The 18,213-nt window shown below is 36.1% G+C and overlaps 1 protein-coding gene across 3 annotated transcripts in view; it reads left to right on the top strand.

The window, feature by feature from the left end:
• Window positions 1-18,213, top strand: part of Pds5a (PDS5 cohesin associated factor A) — a 137,125-nt gene that overhangs the window by 32,663 nt on the left and 86,249 nt on the right. For all 3 annotated transcript variants that reach the window (XM_087187836.1, XM_087187838.1, XM_087187837.1), the window contains exons 3-6: window positions 9,609-9,812; window positions 11,502-11,588; window positions 12,124-12,221; window positions 16,557-16,683. In XM_087187836.1, the coding sequence (XP_087043962.1) occupies window positions 9,609-9,812; window positions 11,502-11,588; window positions 12,124-12,221; window positions 16,557-16,683 (516 nt within the window). The remainder of the gene's footprint in view (window positions 1-9,608; window positions 9,813-11,501; window positions 11,589-12,123; window positions 12,222-16,556; window positions 16,684-18,213) is intronic.

Below are 18,213 nucleotides of genomic sequence, written 5' to 3'. Positions count from 1 at the left end.
CCTGTAATTTAATTCTACTGTGGCCAGAAAACATACTCTGTTGAGGTTCCTATCTTGTGAATCTATTAACATTTGGTGGTTTTTTTGTCCCAGCCCATGTTGTCTTGTGAAACACACCCTTTACAACTGAAGAGAGTATGTATTTTGCTGTTTTTGGATGTAGTGTTCTATTAAGTTAGTGTCATTTAGGTCAAGAGACTGAGATTGTTATCTTTACTTTTTTTTTTTTTTAATTTCTTTTCCTGAGAAGGAGTGATAAAGCATCAAACTGTGATTGTGAAATTGTCTGTTTCTCCCTTTAATTCTGTGAATTTTTGTTTCATTTTGAAACTCTTATTAGGCACATACACACAGTGTGATTGTTAGACCTTCTCTATAAATTGACCCTTGTAGCATGATGAAATGTTCCTGATGATCTAAACTGCACCCTTTTTATGGTTTCCATTGTAAGTTTTTCCACACTTCTAACCTATGCGTGTCTTTAAAATATATTGAGCACATATTTGGGTCATGCTTTCCTTCCTATTTTTAATATGTTATTCATTTTGCCAATCTGCCTTAAAATTTGAGTATATAATTCACTTTCACAATATTATTTGGTTAGCTATATACCTATTATTTTGTTTTTGTTTTTGGTAGCAGGGATTGAACTTGGGTCCTTACCCTTGTGCAACAGGCGGCGAAACCACTGAGCTAAATCCCCAGCCCCTAAAACTCTGTTTTAATTGTCTGTTGGCTTTGTAGGTATATCTCTTTACCTTGTGTTTATCTGTATTCATCTCTTTTGTTTTTTATTTGTACTGGGGATCAAACTCAGGACCTTGCGCTAGCCAGGCAGGCGCGGTACCACTGAGCTAAATCCCCGGCCCTGTCCTCGTCTGTTTTGCACTAGGGGTTACAATACATATCCTTAACTTAAGACTATAAAAATAAAGTCTTAGGCTTATTTTTGTATGACTTTATGTAAAAGGTAATAAACTTCTAACAGTATGAGTTGTTATCCCCACCCCTGACATTTATGCTATATATATATTTTTGTTCTGTTTTGCTTTTTTGGGGGGGGGTACAGGGGATTGAACTCAGGACCTTGTGCTTGTGAACCAGGCGCAGTGCCACTGAGCTAAATCCCTGGCTATGCTATATTTTTCTATGAATTGTACAAATTATAAATCCCATATTCATTCATTCATTCGAGACAGAATCTCACTTTGTAGTTCACTGAACTCACTATGTAGCCCAGACTAGCCTCGAACTCATGGCAGTTCTCCTGCCTCAGCCACCTGAGTGTTGGGACTACAGGTGTGTGCCACCACACCTGGCAAATCCCACATTTAAATAGTAATGTGTGTTTTAAATAAGTTTCTGGAGAAAAGTTTTACATGTTTATACATATATTACCTTTTCTATAGTGCTTTTTTTTTTTTTGGTACCCAGGATCGAACTTGGGACCTTGCGCTTGCAAGACAGGTGGCAGCACCACTGAGCTAAATCCCTGGCCCTCTTTAATGCTTTTTTGAGACAGGGTCTCACTTTGTAGTTCAGGCTGGCCTTGAATCCAGAGTTCAGGCAGCATTCCTCCTTGCCACAGCCTCCCGAGTGCTGGAGTTGCAGATGTACACCACTGCACATAGCATTTCTTATGTTTTTCATCCCTTTCCAAATATCATATATTCCACCTGATAATAATATTCCTTCAGCCTGTAGAACTTCCTTTTAGCATTTTTTAAATGAGTACATAAAATTCTAAATTGACAGTTTTCCTGCTGAAATCAGTAGTTTCCCCGCTACATGTATTATTTTGTACTTTATAGATGTGTTAAATTTTAAGAAACTTCACTGATTTTTTTACTACTAGTGATTTGAGAAACAGTACCTAGACCATATGTTGAGTTCCAAACATAGTCACTCTTGCCCTTATTTCATAGCAGGATCCAGTAATTGGGATCATCCAACTCAGCTGTTATAATAAAATCCTTCTCCAGCTATAGCTAAAGTGCCATGAACAACCCAAAATGATTGAGTGACAATCTCGGTTTCAGTTTGTAAAACCATTTTTCCTTCTACCATTGTGTCCTATGAAAACTAAAACCTGTAATCCATCTAAAAGACACAAACCTTTTAGCACATACAGAAATTAACTCAGAATGAGCTGTAGATATAAGTGTAAAACCTAAAACTATAGAACTTCTAGAAAACATAGAAAAATTTTTGCAGACTTTGACTAGGCAAAGATTTCTTAGGACACAAAGCACAAACCATAAAAGAATAAAACTGGATAAATTAGATTTCATTAACTAAAACTTTTAAATCCTTCTGCATTAAAACTTAAAAGAAAAAATCACAGACTAGAAGAAAATACCTGTGAAACCTATCTGATAAAAGGTTGATATCCAGTATATATGAAGAACTCAAAATTCATGGGAGGAAAATGGCAATCATTTAAAAAAAGCTGAGCACAAATATTTATAATGACTTCAATCAATCATAATTGTCAAAAGCCACAAACAGTTCTAGGTTGGGTCAACAAATCTTGAAGGTTTGTAAAATATTTAAATCATACAAAATATGTTCTTTGAACATAAACTTTCCAATACTAATTAAAAGGAAAAATTAATACTATATGAAACAACATGAATGGTTCTCAGATATGTTATTCTAAGTGAATGTAACTAAATCCAATGCCCAGCTGCAGTTACCCTCCACACAGACAGTTCTGCATAAATCTGTGTATGTGACAGTCTATAAAAGGCAAAATCATAAGGACAGAAAACATACCATAGGTCACCAAGGGCTAAGGAAGCAATTGAGGATTGACTTCAAAGGGGGGGGGGTACAAAGGAACTTGAAGGTGGATCAGCTAACTCATTATTGAACTGTCCGTTTTCTTAATATTGTTTTACTTGACGTTTCTTTTACCACTGGTGACGTTTAGTCCTGCTTTAGTGATTGGATCTCATTCATGAGATGCCTAGCAAGAAGTCATTTGTCCATTTTTCAATTGAATTTTCTTTTTAAGTACTTTATATATTAGACTGATTCTTTGTGAGTTACGTTTGTTATAAATATCTGCTTCCATTCTGTGGCATGTCTTTTTAAAACTTTTGAGTACAATATATCTTTTGATGAGCACATTAAATTTTTTTTTTTGGTACCAGGGATCAAACTCAGGACCTTGGGCTTGCGAGGCAGGCAGCGGACCCACTGAGCTAAATCCCTGGCCTGACCACATTTAATTTTAATCTTGTATAAAGAGCCAGTCTTTATAGTTAGCATTTTTTGCACCTTGATTTTTTTGTTTGTTTGTTTTGTTTTTGTGTTTTGAGACAGAGTCTCACTTTGTAGTTTAGGCTAGTAACAAACTCACTATGTAGCCCAGGCAGGCCTTAAACTTGCTGCCTCCCGAGTGCTGGGATCACAGGCATGCACCACCATGCCTGGCTTACACCTTGATTTAAGATATCCTTCTTTTATGAAGATAATCTACTTTATTATCTTCGTAACATTTCTTAGATTTGCCTCTTAAATTTCAATTTTTATTCCATTGCAAAATAAAATTTTTGTAGGTTTTTAAGTGATCTGTCTTAACCATTTTTAGTGTCGTCGTCCTGCAGGGTGTGGGGCGGGGCACCTTTGAGACAGGATCTCACTGTAGTTTAGGCTGGCCTCGAACGCAAAGTGATTCTCCTGCCTCAGGCTCCTGAGTGCTGGGACTACAGGTGCATGCCACCACACTCAGCTTCCTTATAGTTTTTTGAGACAGGGTCTCAGCTGTGTAGGTCAGGCTGGCCTAGAAATCACTATATAGCCCAGGCTGTCTTTAAACTCAAGTGATCCTCCAGCCTCAGCCTCTTGAGTGCTGGGATTACAGGAGTGTGCCACCACGCCCAGCTTTAGTTACTGTTTTAACTAGACTAAACATATAACTGTTTTCTGTTTTGTTTCCTTTTTTCCTCAAGACCTTGTGCTTGCCAGGTAGGTGCCAATGCCACTGAGCTATATCCCCGCCCCAAAAGATAACTGTTAACAAAACATAAAAATTCTTTTCCTGACAAAAATTAGAAGAAATAAGTATTTCTGGTTTAATTTTCAAAGTGGCTTTAAAATACTATAGAACACTATAAATTTGAGTTCATTTCCATATCATTAACATTTCTATATTTAACTAATGATGCAATGATAAAAATGTTCTATTGAAACCAGTAAAGAATAACGATACATATCCCCATTTGATTATCACTTCACTTGCAATTGCCTTTTTAAAAGAGAAGTCTTAGTTATTGAAACTTTTATTTCAGTTGTTGACATGTGTATCTTTGTCCCAGATCATGTGGTAAATGTATTTTGTTCAAATTTTAACCTTTTATTTTTATATAATTACGGATTTTTTAAAATATTGCAAGAATAGGGCAGAGGTTCTGCATTCTCCAAATGTTAACTTTTCTCACATTGACTTTTTTCTCCTCTGCTCCTCACCTCTTCCTCCACACTCTATAAATGAATACAAAGTGATTTATTTTAAAATTCCATTCTCTTGGGCCAAGGATTTAGCTCAGTGGTGCTGCCTCCTGTCTCATAAGCACAAGGTCCAGAGTTCGATCCCTGGCACCAAAAAAAAAAATTCCATTCTCTTAAAATGCTATTCCTTTTGTCTATATTTAAGCTCCTAAGTGACAATGATTTAGTCGTCCTCACCTGGTCATTCATCCAATACTTGTCTATATTTCAGGTCGTTCTGACATCCAACTGAATAACAAATCTCTCTTAACATGTTAATGTATAACTAAGATACAATTTTAAAAGGCACTATCAGGGATATTTGTATGTTAAACGTAGATTCCCTTTTTTTTGGTACTGGGGATCGAACTCAGGACCTTGTGCTTGCAAGGCAGGCAGCGAAACCACTGAGCTAAATCCCTAGCCCTTTAAAAGTAGATTCTCAATAACCAGTGTCTGCATTTCCAACCTAAGATGTTTTACCTTTATCAGCAGAATGGCATAGAGGAAGGTGGTACAATCAGCAGAGGAACTAATGCTTTGCAGTGCACCCTTGAGTTACGACCAGCCTGGCATACGAACAACTTCGGTTACAACCAGAATTTTAGTTTTAACTTATGAGCAAAGTCTTGAGTTATGACCTGAATGCTGGCTGCTTGTGCATCCAGATCTCAACCTTTAAAGAGTTCTGGAAGGAACATTACAGCATCATTTCCTATGTGGGGTTAATTGAGAAATCCTGGTCCAGTGTCTCCCTAAGGACACTGAGATCTGCCTGTATACAGGAGAGAGACTTTGAAGGCTGTGTAGAGGAGCCTGAGCCTTCAGTTGACCAACTTGAGTTATAACCAGCCCTGGGAACAAATTGAGTTCATAAGTCAAGTGTCTATTGTACAGAACTTATCTATACATACATGTCTAGTTTGAGACTTTTTTCCAGCAAAGCCACCTAGCCTTGGAGATTTCATTGAGGGAAGGTGTTGTTTGTTTTAAATTTTAGATTCACTTTCTTTTCGTGCACACAGCATTATTTGGATGTTGTATGTCATGTTGCAAATTTCCTTTTCCCCTAATGTATTACTAGGATGTGTAGTAGTCTCGTTTTATCATCTCTGAGGTTCGTTGTGACTTTTTCCCCCCTATTTTGGTCATACTGAGGATTGAACCCATGGGCCTTATGCATGCTAGGTGAGTGCTCTACCATTGAGCTATATCCTCAGCCCTTTTTACTTTGAGAAAGGGTCTCACTAAGTTATCTAGGCTGTTTTGAAACTTGTGATCTTCCTGTCTCAGTCTCCTGAGTAGCAGTGATTATAAACGTGTGCCATCATGTCTGGCTTCAATTTTTTCTTGATTTATTCTTGCTAAAATTCTGTCCATTTTATTATTTTTTACCACAAATCATGGCATCTGTTTTGTGTGATTTTTTTAAATTAATAAACTTCATTTTATTTTATCCCATTCCACCCTCAAGACCCCTCCCCTCCTTATGTACAAAAGTTTTCTATTTTTTCCTTCTATTTTCACTTTTTTTCTTGTTCCTTCCTTCCTTTCTCCCCTCCTCTCTTGTTCCTCTTCCCATTTGAACACTTTCTTCCCATTTTCTAACATCCGTTATACACCTCAGTCCTCAGTCCTTATTTCCACTTTTGGTTTCTCACACCAGAAAAACAATGCAGTATTTAAACATGTGTGTCCAATATATTTCACTTAAGAGTGTGGTCTCAAGGTGCACCCATTTAGCTATAAATGTCTGAAGTCATCCTTCTTTATGGCAGAGTAGTACTTCATTGTATATATTAAAAAAAAACCCACATCTTTATCCACTCATCAGTTGATGGGCATTTGGGCTGCTTCCAAGATTTAGCTATTACAAACTGTGGTGCTGTAAACATTGGGGTGCATATTTATCGCTGTGGTATGATTAAAATAAATTTTTTTTACGCTTTTAATTCTTTCGGGAAGATACCAACAAAAGAGGTATTGCTGGGTCAAGTGGAACCTCTAGTTTTAGTTTTTTGAGAAATCTCCACACTGATTTCCACAGTGATTGTTTTTGTATGATTGTTTTCCAATTCATTAGTGTTTACTTTTGATTGATTTTTCTCTTCCCTTCTTTTTCTCTATGCTGTTTTCTTCTTGAGATGAAAGTGTTGATCACTGATTGTTTTTCATTGCTCCTTTTATAATATTACACAAGTTTTAGTAGTTGGTATCTTCATTATCATTTGCTTCAAAATATTTTCAAATTTCCATTATGATCAATTTCCATTATTGGAAATTAATGGATCAATTGATCTATTATATGATCAAATTTCCATGATTGATGAATTGAACTTCCCTATTCATTTATTTATTTATTTATTTAGTACCAGGGATCAAACTCAGGACCTTACGCTTATGAGGCAGGCAGTGGAACCACTGAGCTAAATCCCTGACCCTCCCTATATATTTAAAGAATAAATAAAAATAGTCTATTAAACTTTCCATATAATAGGAAAAAAGTTCACCTCTCAATTTAAGTCAGCATAACCTTAATACTAAAACCTGACAAGGTTGTCTTAAGTTAAAACCAGTTACTTTCATATGTCACTTCAGAATATTAAAATAATATAACAGCATGTCAAATACAGCTATATGTAAAACAACTGTGACCAAATTGGTTTTATTTTAGAAATACAGACTAAATTAGACTTTGAGTATAAAATTAGAAATCAGCCAGTGGGATTCACTATATTAGCATAATTAGAAAATATCATTTCAGTGGGTGTCAAATAGGTGATAAAATTGAACACTTACTCGTAATAAAAAATTTTGGTAAATGGTTGCACACCTCAAGGGCAGGTGTGTGGCACCTGCCTTTAATCCAAGCACTTGGAGAGGCTGAGGTAGGAGGATCCTTTCCAGTCTGAGGCCATCCTAGGCCACTTTGTGAATTCAAGGCCCAGCCTGAACTACATAATAGTGAAACTCTGTCTCAAAAAATTAATAAAATAAAATAAAATAAATGGATGTAATTCAAGACCATAAGCCTAAGTGAAATAAATCAGACACACAAGTTTAAATATCACATTGTTTCTATTATGGGAGAAACCCAAAGTATACATAAGGAGCAAAATAGAGGATAGATATTAGGAAATAGGAAGAGTTTTTTCAAATGGAAAGTAGAACAAGAGATGGGGGGAAAGATTTTTAAAAAAGGAAGAAAACAAAAATAGCTTTTTCAAATTGGATGGGGAAGAAGGGTTAGAGCAAGGGAAGGGGGAAGGGACAAAAAACAAGATACATTATGTGTGAGCACAAATTCCTCATGAATGTGATCATTATATACTGTAAACATGTACTGATTTAAAATGCTAATGAAAAAATTTTGGTAAAACTACATCTTCAGTATTTCATAATAAAAAACAGTTTAAATTATGATTTTACAGTTTAGGTAAATTATATAGTTCAAGCTGGCTTTGAACTCACTGTGTAGCCCAGACTGGCCTTGAACTCATGGCAGTCCTCCTGCCTTAGCCTTCCAAATGCTGAGATTATAGACAGGTGCCATCACACCTGGCTTTTTATGCTGATTGTGAAATGTGCACGTGTGAGGCTGGGATATAGCTTTTTAAATGTTTATTTGTACATGTCTGCAGTGCACAATAGTTACTTTCATGGGGGGTGGTATATGTATGTAACACATCCTACTGCTTTTTACTTCTCTTCGCCCACCCTTCCCTCTACCCTACCTCTTTGTGATACTTAATGGTAGAGCACTTGCCTGTTATTGTATGTGAAGGGATTTGGGCCTGATCTGGGCAACTAAAAAAAAAAATTCAAAAATAAATAATGCATTTGTTAATTTTATAACCACTAATAACAACAGAGATTATTTGTAACTATAACTTTTTGTGGGGGGGCATGGTTTACCCCTGTGCCGGGAATCCATCTCAGGACCTTGTGTTACCAGGCAGGCACAGTGCTGCTGAGCTACATCTTCTACCCATAACTTGGTCTTTTGAGACAGGGTCTTGCTTACGTAGTTCAGGTTGGCTTTGAATTCATTGTAAAGCCCAGCAGAACCTCACAGGATCCTTCTTCCTCAGCCTCCCAAGTGGTATGATTACAGGCATGCACCATCATTCCCAGCTCTATACTATAATTAAAATCTTTAACCAGCTGGGCATAGTGGTGCACGCCTGTAATCCCAGCACTCAGGAGGGTGAGGCAGGAGGATCCCCGTGAGTTCCAGGCCAGCCTGGGCTACATAGTGAGTTCAAGGCCAGCCTGAACTAATAGGGAGACCTTGTCTCAAACTAAAAAAAATAAAAACAAAAATCTTTAACCAGAAGTACAACTATATGAACATATTTGAAACATAGCTTTCTATTGTGAAATACAAATCCCATTAAGTACAAATGAAATAGTCATAAGGATCCTAGAAAGCAGCTTTGGTTTTTTTTGTTTGTTTGGTTTTTTTGGTACCTGGGATCAAACTTGAGTCCTTGCACTTTCGAGGTAGGCAGCAGAACCACTGAGCTAAATCCCCAGCCCAATAAATTAATTTTCTGGTAAATATGGGGCCAAGAACTTTTACCTGGGATAGATATTATGCGAATAACGAAGGCCAGATCCAGTGACACACACCTGTGTTCCCAACTACTCGGGAGGCTGAAACAGGAGGATCACTTGAGCCTGGGAATTTAGGGCCACCCCAGGCAACATTCTGGGAAGCCCCCATCCCTCTTTTCTTTTTTTTTTTTTTTGGTACCGGGGATCGAACTTGAGACCTTGCGCTTACAAAGCAGGCAGCAGAACCACTGAGCTAAATCCCCGGCCTCCCTCTTTTCAATAAATGAATAAGGACATAAGTTCTTCAAAAATCTGGTGTTAATACAGATAATGTGTCTTTGAATAATCTAAACTTGTTTATAGGAGTTTTTTTGCCAGCAGTGAAATTATATGTATGATCTTTTCTCAAATTCTTGAAGATTTACAAAAATTTTGATTTTGAACCCTCTTATAGTAATTAATTACTAGCCTGTGTTGTAGTAAAGATAGGATTTTTCTTCTAGTGACTACTAAGTACCATGAGTTAATTATATTGTTCTTTTATATCTGTTTTACAGATGGTAGTGAAAACTTTCATGGATATGGATCAGGACTCAGAAGATGAAAAACAGCAGTATCTCCCACTAGCCTTGCATCTTGCATCTGAATTCTTCCTCAGGAACCCTAATAAAGATGTGCGTCTCCTTGTAGCATGTTGTTTAGCTGATATATTTCGAATCTATGCCCCAGAAGCTCCATATACTTCCCATGATAAACTTAAGGTAAATATAATCTTTACAAAATCATTTTACTTTTATATTTATATTGTAGCTTACCTGTATGAGCAAGTTTCAAGTTATTATTCTTGTCATTTAAGATTATGGGTTGGGTTTGTAGTTCAGTAGTGAAGTGGTTGGCTAGTATGTTTTAGGCCCTGCGTTTGATTCCCAGACCACAAAAAACAAAACAACAGAAAAGCTAACCAAGCACCAACTTCAAATAGCATATTCTCAGAATTTCAGTGTTAATTTAAAAAAAAGAAAAGAAAAACATTATATCATAATATTTTGGGTTATTTTGTTGTTTTGTTTTGTTTTGTTTTGTATTTGAGACAGGGTCTCATGTAGTTCAGACTGGCCTTGAATTCATTATCTAGTCCAGGCTGGCCTCAAACTAACTGCAGTTATCCTGCTTCAGCCTTCCCAGAGCTGGCATTACATACAGGTGCACCATCATGCCCAGCTATCCATATCATAAGTTTTAAAACTTCATTATTTCGATCATAATATTTATTATCTACAAAAATAACTGGTATATTTATAAGGCATTAAAGAGGTCGTTGTGTTCAGTGTATTTTACTTAACAATGACCCCAAAGCATAAACTTTTTAAGACAGTATATTGTTTTAGTTCTATTTTTTTCTTGCCATATTGGGGGAATGAACCCAAGGCCTTTGCACTGAGCTACATTCCCAGCCTCTTATTTTGAGAAAAGGTCTCACTAAGTTGCCCAGGCTGGGCTGGAACTTAGTGATCCTCCTAGAGTGTTAGGGGTACAGGCATGTGTCATCACGCCTAATTGTTGTTCTATTAGCTGTTATTGTTACTCTCTTATTGTGCCTAACTTAAAAGTTACACTTTATCATAAGGTATATATTTATAAGGGAAAAAAACCAGTATATGTTGAGTTCAGTGCCATCTGTAATTTCAGGCATCCACTGGGGATCTTGGAATGCATCCCTTCTAGACAAGAAGGGATTAAAGTAGCGCAAAAATCTTTTTGTGCCATGTTTATATTACTTTGAAGTTTTTTTTGAGGGGGTACCGGGGATCGAACTCAGGTCCTTGCACTTGTGCAGCAGGCAGCGAAACCACTGAGGTAAATCCCTAGCTATATTACTTTGAGTTTTAAAACTTCTGGAGAAAGCTTATTAAGAAATAGACCAATCGGGCCGGGGATTTAGCTCACTGGTTCTGCCGCCTGCCTCGCAAGCAGAAGGTCCTGAGTTCGATCCTTGGTACCAAAAAAAAGAAATAGACCAATCTATTGTCTTTGTTTCATATAGCCTTGAAATCAGATAACAAATTCAAAACTAGGTGCCGAAAATTACTCTGTACACACAGGAATTATTAATAAAGACTCATCTCCTTAGAAATAATATAGTTGTTTGCTATGATGGAAGGTGAGGGTAACGAGAAAAGTGGAAGTGCTATAATAGAAAAAATGATAATGAGGTATATAAACGCTGTATTCTTAGAATAAGAAAGCCTAAAGATTTATAGAAAGAACAACTTTTATTTTTATTTTTGCTCTTAAAAGATATGGTTTTATTTTGTAATGATTTTAAATAATGGAATAGGCCAGTCCCAAAGCATTCAGCTAAAGAATGATCCTCTTTTATTAAGTCTGTATGTCATGAAAGAATGATAAGAATTTGTATCTAAATTAATGTTTTATTATTTTTTTAACAGGACATATTTTTGTTTATTACCAGACAATTAAAAGGTTTGGAAGACACAAAGAGTCCACAGTTCAATAGATACTTTTATTTATTAGAGGTAAAAGCAATACTTTATTTGATAAATAGCATATTATTTCACATAGTAGGAAGTTCTTTATACCAACTTTATAATGTAAAATGAAACTTTTTTGTTTTATTCAGAATGCAGTAGTAAAATATATTTCCGCAAAGAAAATATAATCTTAACTATTATTCCTCATATTCTGAAAAGTTATTCTGCTGAAAAAATGTTAGATTATTTGAAATTCTAGCTCTTCTTTTCTCCTGTTTTTCTAATCTCTAAGATGTTCACTGCTTAAATTTTGTATATATCTATATATCTACATATTACTATATACCTATGTATGTCTATCACCTCCTAAATATATGGTATTGATCAATTTAGAAAAATTGATGCCCTTGGGTTATGTCTTCTTAAGGATAAGAGTAAACAACTAGCTTTACACTTGTAATTTTGTATGTTGAATCTTTAATGTAGATTCCTAATTAAAAATTAAATTTTACTAATGAGTTTGCTTTTCTGTCACTGTTCTGTACATTTCTAATTAAATAATTATTTTTATTTGTTGAAGAATTTAGCTTGGGTTAAATCATATAACATCTGCTTTGAATTGGAAGATTGCAATGAAATTTTTATTCAGCTTTTTAGGACTCTCTTCTCAGTGATCAAGTAAGTTCTTATTTAAGCATGTCTGCTTATCTTTTTCTTGCTGCGTATATTGAAATGTCATGTACTGTGTATATGTGTACTAAAATCGTTTAGAATTGTATGGAATTGTTTTTCTTAGAATACTTAATATGAAGTGGAAAAGAAACAATTCTGTTCCCAGAAAGCTGTCTTTGGTATGAATTTAATGGTTGACTCGTCTGTCCCTTGCTCTGTGTGGGTGGCTATGGGATAATAGTGAAGTATAAATCAGACCCCTTGATTTGAAGAAATCTACAGTATTATCATCCACCATACTATTAAAGCAAAAGGTATGAGACTTTAAACAGTGAAACACTAGATTATGAGGTACAAATCATGAGTATTCCATGTACTGCTAGTGCCAAGGTATAATAGTTCAATCCTTAAGCAAAGTGACTTTGATATCTTATTTTAGAGCTAAGAAAAAAATAATCATAAGCCAAGTGTGGTGGTTACATACCTGTAATTCCAGCTACTTAGGAGGCTGAGGCAAGAAGGTCACAAGTTTGAGCCTAACCTGGGCAATTTAATGAGACGGTAAATTAAAAAATTTTTTAAATAAGATTGGATGAGGATGTAGCTTGGCAGTAAAGCCAGTAGCCTTGCATCCTTCAGGTCCTGGGTTCAATCTCTAAAACTGGAGAAAAAAATTAAAAAATAAACATTGCTTATATCAGCTTTTTCTCCATAGAAAAATAGGGAAACTAAGGCAGAGACATGTAGTGTGGCTTAATAAAAAGAATCATCGGGGCTGGGGATTTAGCTTAGTGGCACTGTGCCTGCCTTGCAAGCACAAGGTTCTGAGTTCGATCCCGGTACAAAAAAAAAGGAATCATCATTGCAATATGTGGCTTTATTCATACTTCACGTGTTCAATAGCCATATGTATCTAATGGCTTGCATACCATATAGTACATTTTGAGAGTCTTACATAGATTTTTAGGAGTACTGAATCACTTCTTCCTTCTCCTTTTTTATTTTCCTGTTACCGGGGATCGAACTCGGGACATTGCGCTTGCTAGGCAGGTGTGGCACCACTGAGCTAAATCCCTGGCCCACTTCACCATTGATAGAAAATGGATTAGATCTTAGCCTGGAATAGTTAGGAAATGAGTAGACCACCTTGGTCTAGAGTTTGAAACTTACAGAAAGACTGCCTAGAAAACAACTTTATGTGTTATTTTTTACTCCATCAGTTCCTTAGAGTAATAGATAGATGTATAAACCTTACTTTTGTTTTTTAACTCACACTGTATAACAAATCAACCTAAATCATGTAAGGTAGCCATCATTTTATTTAGCACATGATTCTGCTTTTCTGTTGTTTCTGTCTGGTCTGAATCCTCTCCTGAGTTTGTGGTCATTTGGCAGGATAGTCTATGGTTGGCTGAAATAATAGAACTGTTTCATTGCCCAGCAGGCCAGCGCAGCCTCTTGATACACTGACTAAGTTTCAGAAGTATTGAGAAAGGGCAAGCTTCACTGCATAAGCAATTTTCAAACATTGGTAGCTTCCGTGTTTCATTGGAGCCAAGAAAGACACAGACAAACAGATTCAAGGTTGGCTGGATAGACTCTATATGTTTTTATATTTTATATTAGGGCCATTATTTGTATTTTAGGATGGGGGGGTGTCTTTTGAAATTATTACCACCAATAACAACTCAGTAATCATTCTGCTCCTTTTTTTTTTTTTTTGGTATCGGGGATCGAACTCGGGTCCTTGCGCTTTCACAGCAGGCGTCAAAACCACTGAGCTAAATCCCCGGCCCCTCTGCTCCTTCTTTGACCTTAACTATATATGTAAATCTACCTCATCTTTCTGCAATTATTCCCACTCTGCCAGTCTTTCCTTTCAGGAGTATTTATATGTACACATAGTTTTCCTTGAGCTTATTAGTGTTTTTATTTCCTGAATCTGAAGATTGCCTAATAATTCAAATAATGTACAATGCAATATAAGAAAACAAAAACTAGCCTATAAAAAAGAAGAGCTTGCCAGGGGATATGGTAGGAGGAGTTCAAGGCCAGCCTGGACTGCATAGTGGGCTCAAGGCCCCTCTGAACTACATAGGGAGATCTTGTCTTAAAAATAAATAAATATTGAAAAGAAGAGCTTGTTGATTTGAACTTAATGTATTTGCCATATCTAATATTCTTCATTCATTTGTAGATGGAGATTTACATCTATAGTGTAACTTTTTTCAATCTGAAGGACTTTCTTAAACATTTCCTATAGTTCAGATCTTCTGGTAATGGAATTCTCTCATCTTTTCTATGCCTGAAAATGTCTTTTTGTTGTTGTTGATTTGTTTGTTTGTTTGTTTGTTTGTTTTTGGAGACAGGGTCCTGCTATTGGTTCAGACTGGCCTTGAACTCACTATGTAGCCCGGACTGGCCTCGAACTTAGGGCACTTCTCTTGCATCAGCCTCCTGAGTGCTGGGATTACAGGCATGCACTACCACGCCAGCCTGAAAAAGTCTTTGTTCCATATTCATTTTGGAAAGTTGTTTTCACAGGATATAAAGTTTGAGGTTGCTTGAATTCCTTCCCGCTTCTGTTAGTATACTATCCTCTCCCCAAGCACTCACCCCATGCTGGATAAGCTACCACTGAACTATATCCCCAGACCCCTTTTAGTACTTTAAAAATGGTGCTCCATTTTTTTCTGGGTCCCGTTGTTTCTAACAAGGTATTTTTGTTTCTAACAAGGTATTTTTGTTGTTTTTCCTGTATGTGATTTACTTCTATTTCTCAAACTACTTTTAGAGTTTCTCTTTATTGTTCACTTCGGGTGATGCATTATAATGTATTGAAGTGGGTTTTTTTTTTTTTTTTTTTTTTGGTACTGGGGATCGAACTCAGGTCCTTGGGCTTGTTCAGCAGGCGGTGAAACCACTGAGCTAAATCCCCGGCCCTGAAGTGGGGTTTCCTTCTCGTTTCTTGTACTTTGAGGCTCTTTGAGCTTCTAGAGTATATGGGTTTATATATATATATCCTTCTGATTATTTTGTGGGGTTTTTTTTTTTTTTGGTACCAGGGATCGAACTCGGGACCTTGCGCTTTTGAGGCAGGCAGGCAGCAGAACCACTGAGCTAAATCCCAGGCTCTCTTTTTTGTATTTTTAAGAAAAGGCTTGGAGCCAGGGATTTAGCTCAGTGGTTCTGCTGCCTGCCTACCTCGAAAGCGCAAGGTCCCGAGTTCGATCTCCGGTACAAAAAAAAAGGCTTTATTTTTATTTAATTTCTTTTGATTATTTTTGGAAACTCTTTTGTAAAACCCAAGGATTATTCTCTCTGGTTCTTTCCAAGAGTTCTTTCCTCAAATTCAGGGAATTTTCTCACTCACTGTGTGATCATTAAGCATTTGAAGATTCTTCGAGGTTGTGCTGAATAGCTTTCTCTTTGGTATTCTCCTCTGTAAACTCTAGTCTTTGTAGATCCTTACCCTGTACTATAGCCTAGAAACTTACGGTAAGCTAGAAAAATTGCACCATGTATGTGCATGGTGTCTGATATCTGAAAGCTGCTGTTTCATGTTTTGTCTGGTTTTTAGTCATTATAGATACTAGGGAAAATCCTATTTATGCAGTTGACTCTTGCCATAAGTGAAAGTCTAAGCTTACTGATTAAACTGGTTGAATTTGTGGAATCATTTTAAATCTCTTTGTCTTTGCATTCCTTAACTAACCTCAAATATTTATGTGTCTGAGAGCCAGGTACTTGGGTTTTTGCATTGTTTGCATCAAGTTCTCCAATTTCCCCAAGCCAGATACCAATTTATAAAACTATAATTGATCCCTCACAATCTTGGCATTTTGTAAATAAGATATTTGAGAGAGGGTGTACAAAATAAGCGTGTTCCTCCGAATTGTAGAAAACACACTGCCTTTAACAGTGTGAACAGATTTTCTGCAACTTTTCAATTTTTATCTTTGAATGTTACCACTTAATGCTAGACAAGTCAGTTTTACTGTTTCAGGTTAATTAGGTGATTTAAACCTCCCCGTGTATTTATAAAAGTATAAGTATCATTTTTCTTGAGATTCTTGTTCCTTTCAGGTCAGTGTGTGGGTGCATGTATGTGTATGTACTTGTACAGCATGCACTTCACTAAAAATTAGGATGATCTTAATTTTTGTGAAATACTTTACAATACCTTACAGTTATAAACAACACAGGTAGAAGTACAGCAGCCAAAATTTCTTTGTCATTATTGACATTTTCTCAATTGAAAATTCTTTTACATTGAGATTTTTTTAAACTGGAAAGTTTGTCTTTCTGTTTGTATGCTTCAATTTTTGTTTCCTTTTTTAGCAATAGCCACAATAAGAAGGTACAACTGCACATGCTAGACTTGATGAGTTCTATCATCATGGAAGGTGATGGAGTTACTCAAGAATTATTGGACTCCATACTTATCAACCTCATACCTGCACATAAGGTCTGTATATTATGGAGATAAGAAAGATTAATATTGAAAGGTAGCGCTATGATTGATTGTGAAAATTTGTAATCACATGTAATCATTTCCAGTGTCACCCTCTTGTCCTAAATAAAATAGAGCTGTGCATATGTCTTGTAGCTGTTATTTTTAGAAGGTATGCTTATGCTTAAGATTATGTAAGATACGCTTAAGATTATGTAGGATTTTAATTCAGTTAAGTTCTTGTTTCTAGAGACTGGGAATATTTTGTATTCACCACTCATAACCCATTTGGGAATTATAAGGGGCTTTTGGGTGGTTTCTTTGTAGTATAGACTGGAAAAGAAATGTCGTTTTTCCTTTGTAACATAGATATGGAACATAGGAGTTTGGATTTCTTTTCCAACCTCATATTGTACCTTTTTCTGAGGCATTTTCAGAAAAAGATTTGGGCAGAAGTGGGAGCAGGGTAGTTAATGTTAAGGAGAAAATGAGCCGTATCTTTCTTCCTGTTTCCTTTCTCTATTCACTCCATCAGGTCCTCATAAGAAACTGAAGGACTTGACTTTCCACAGGCTTCCCCACTGGGCTCTTCTCAGCACCTCCCCAAGACCCCCCATCCCCACCCCCAAAGTGTTGATATTTTCCCTCCTGCTCTTTTAGTGTAATGGTTCAATAATCTGTCATCAGATGTTAGTTGAACAGTGTGTCTAACTATACTTATTCCAAAAATACAATTAATTTCAAATTCTTCTCTTGATTTGCATTTTATTAACTCAAATGAGTATAGTTGGTAAAAAAACTAGAGAATGTCTAAAAGGAGGATATCAGGCAGAATAAGAAAAAACTAGACAGGAAGTAGTATGTTTGGTGTTCATATTTTAGCTAGATATATTCTAGTATTTTATGAATAGAAGTATATACCCTTTAAAGAAACAAATAATTAACTTTAGTTAATTTATCCTTTGCCAATGGAATAAAAGCCTAGAGCAGGGGTCAGGAAGCTATGGCTTGTGGATCAAATCTGGACTATTAACGTACTTATGTAAGTATAGTAGTCCTCTCTTATTCATGGCTTTACTTTCCACATTTTTAGTTACACAAGGTCAATCACTGTCCAGAAACATTATATGGAAAAATTCTAGAAATAATGCATAAATTTGAAATCACATACTATTCTGACTAGTGTGATGAAATAGCACACTGTCCAGCTCCATCCTGGCCAGTACGAATCATCTCATTGTTCAGTGTACCTACATTGTATACACCACCTACCCATTAGTGATTTATAGTCAAAGTCAGGTGTTAGAAGGATTAGTATTACAATGTTTGCGTTTAAGTAACCTTTATTTTACTTATTATGGCCCAAAAGGTTCAGAGTCGTGTGGCTGGTAGTTTAGATAGTTCTAGAGAGAAACCATAAGATGCTTTTATTTAAGTGAAAAGGTAAAAGTTCTTGACCTAATAAGGAAAGAAAAAAAAAGAAAAGAAAAAAGTAAAAATCATGTGCTGATGTCACTAAACATCTATTGTAAAATGAATAGGAAA

This window comes from Heterocephalus glaber, unplaced genomic scaffold (genome assembly GCF_053883595.1).
Source record: "Heterocephalus glaber isolate CG9 unplaced genomic scaffold, H.glaber_assembly_v1.0 deba00001509, whole genome shotgun sequence".
Taxonomy (NCBI): Eukaryota; Metazoa; Chordata; class Mammalia; order Rodentia; family Bathyergidae; genus Heterocephalus; species Heterocephalus glaber.
The sequence above is the reverse complement of the archived record's forward strand: the minus strand, read 5'-3'. Positions and strand labels throughout refer to the sequence as shown.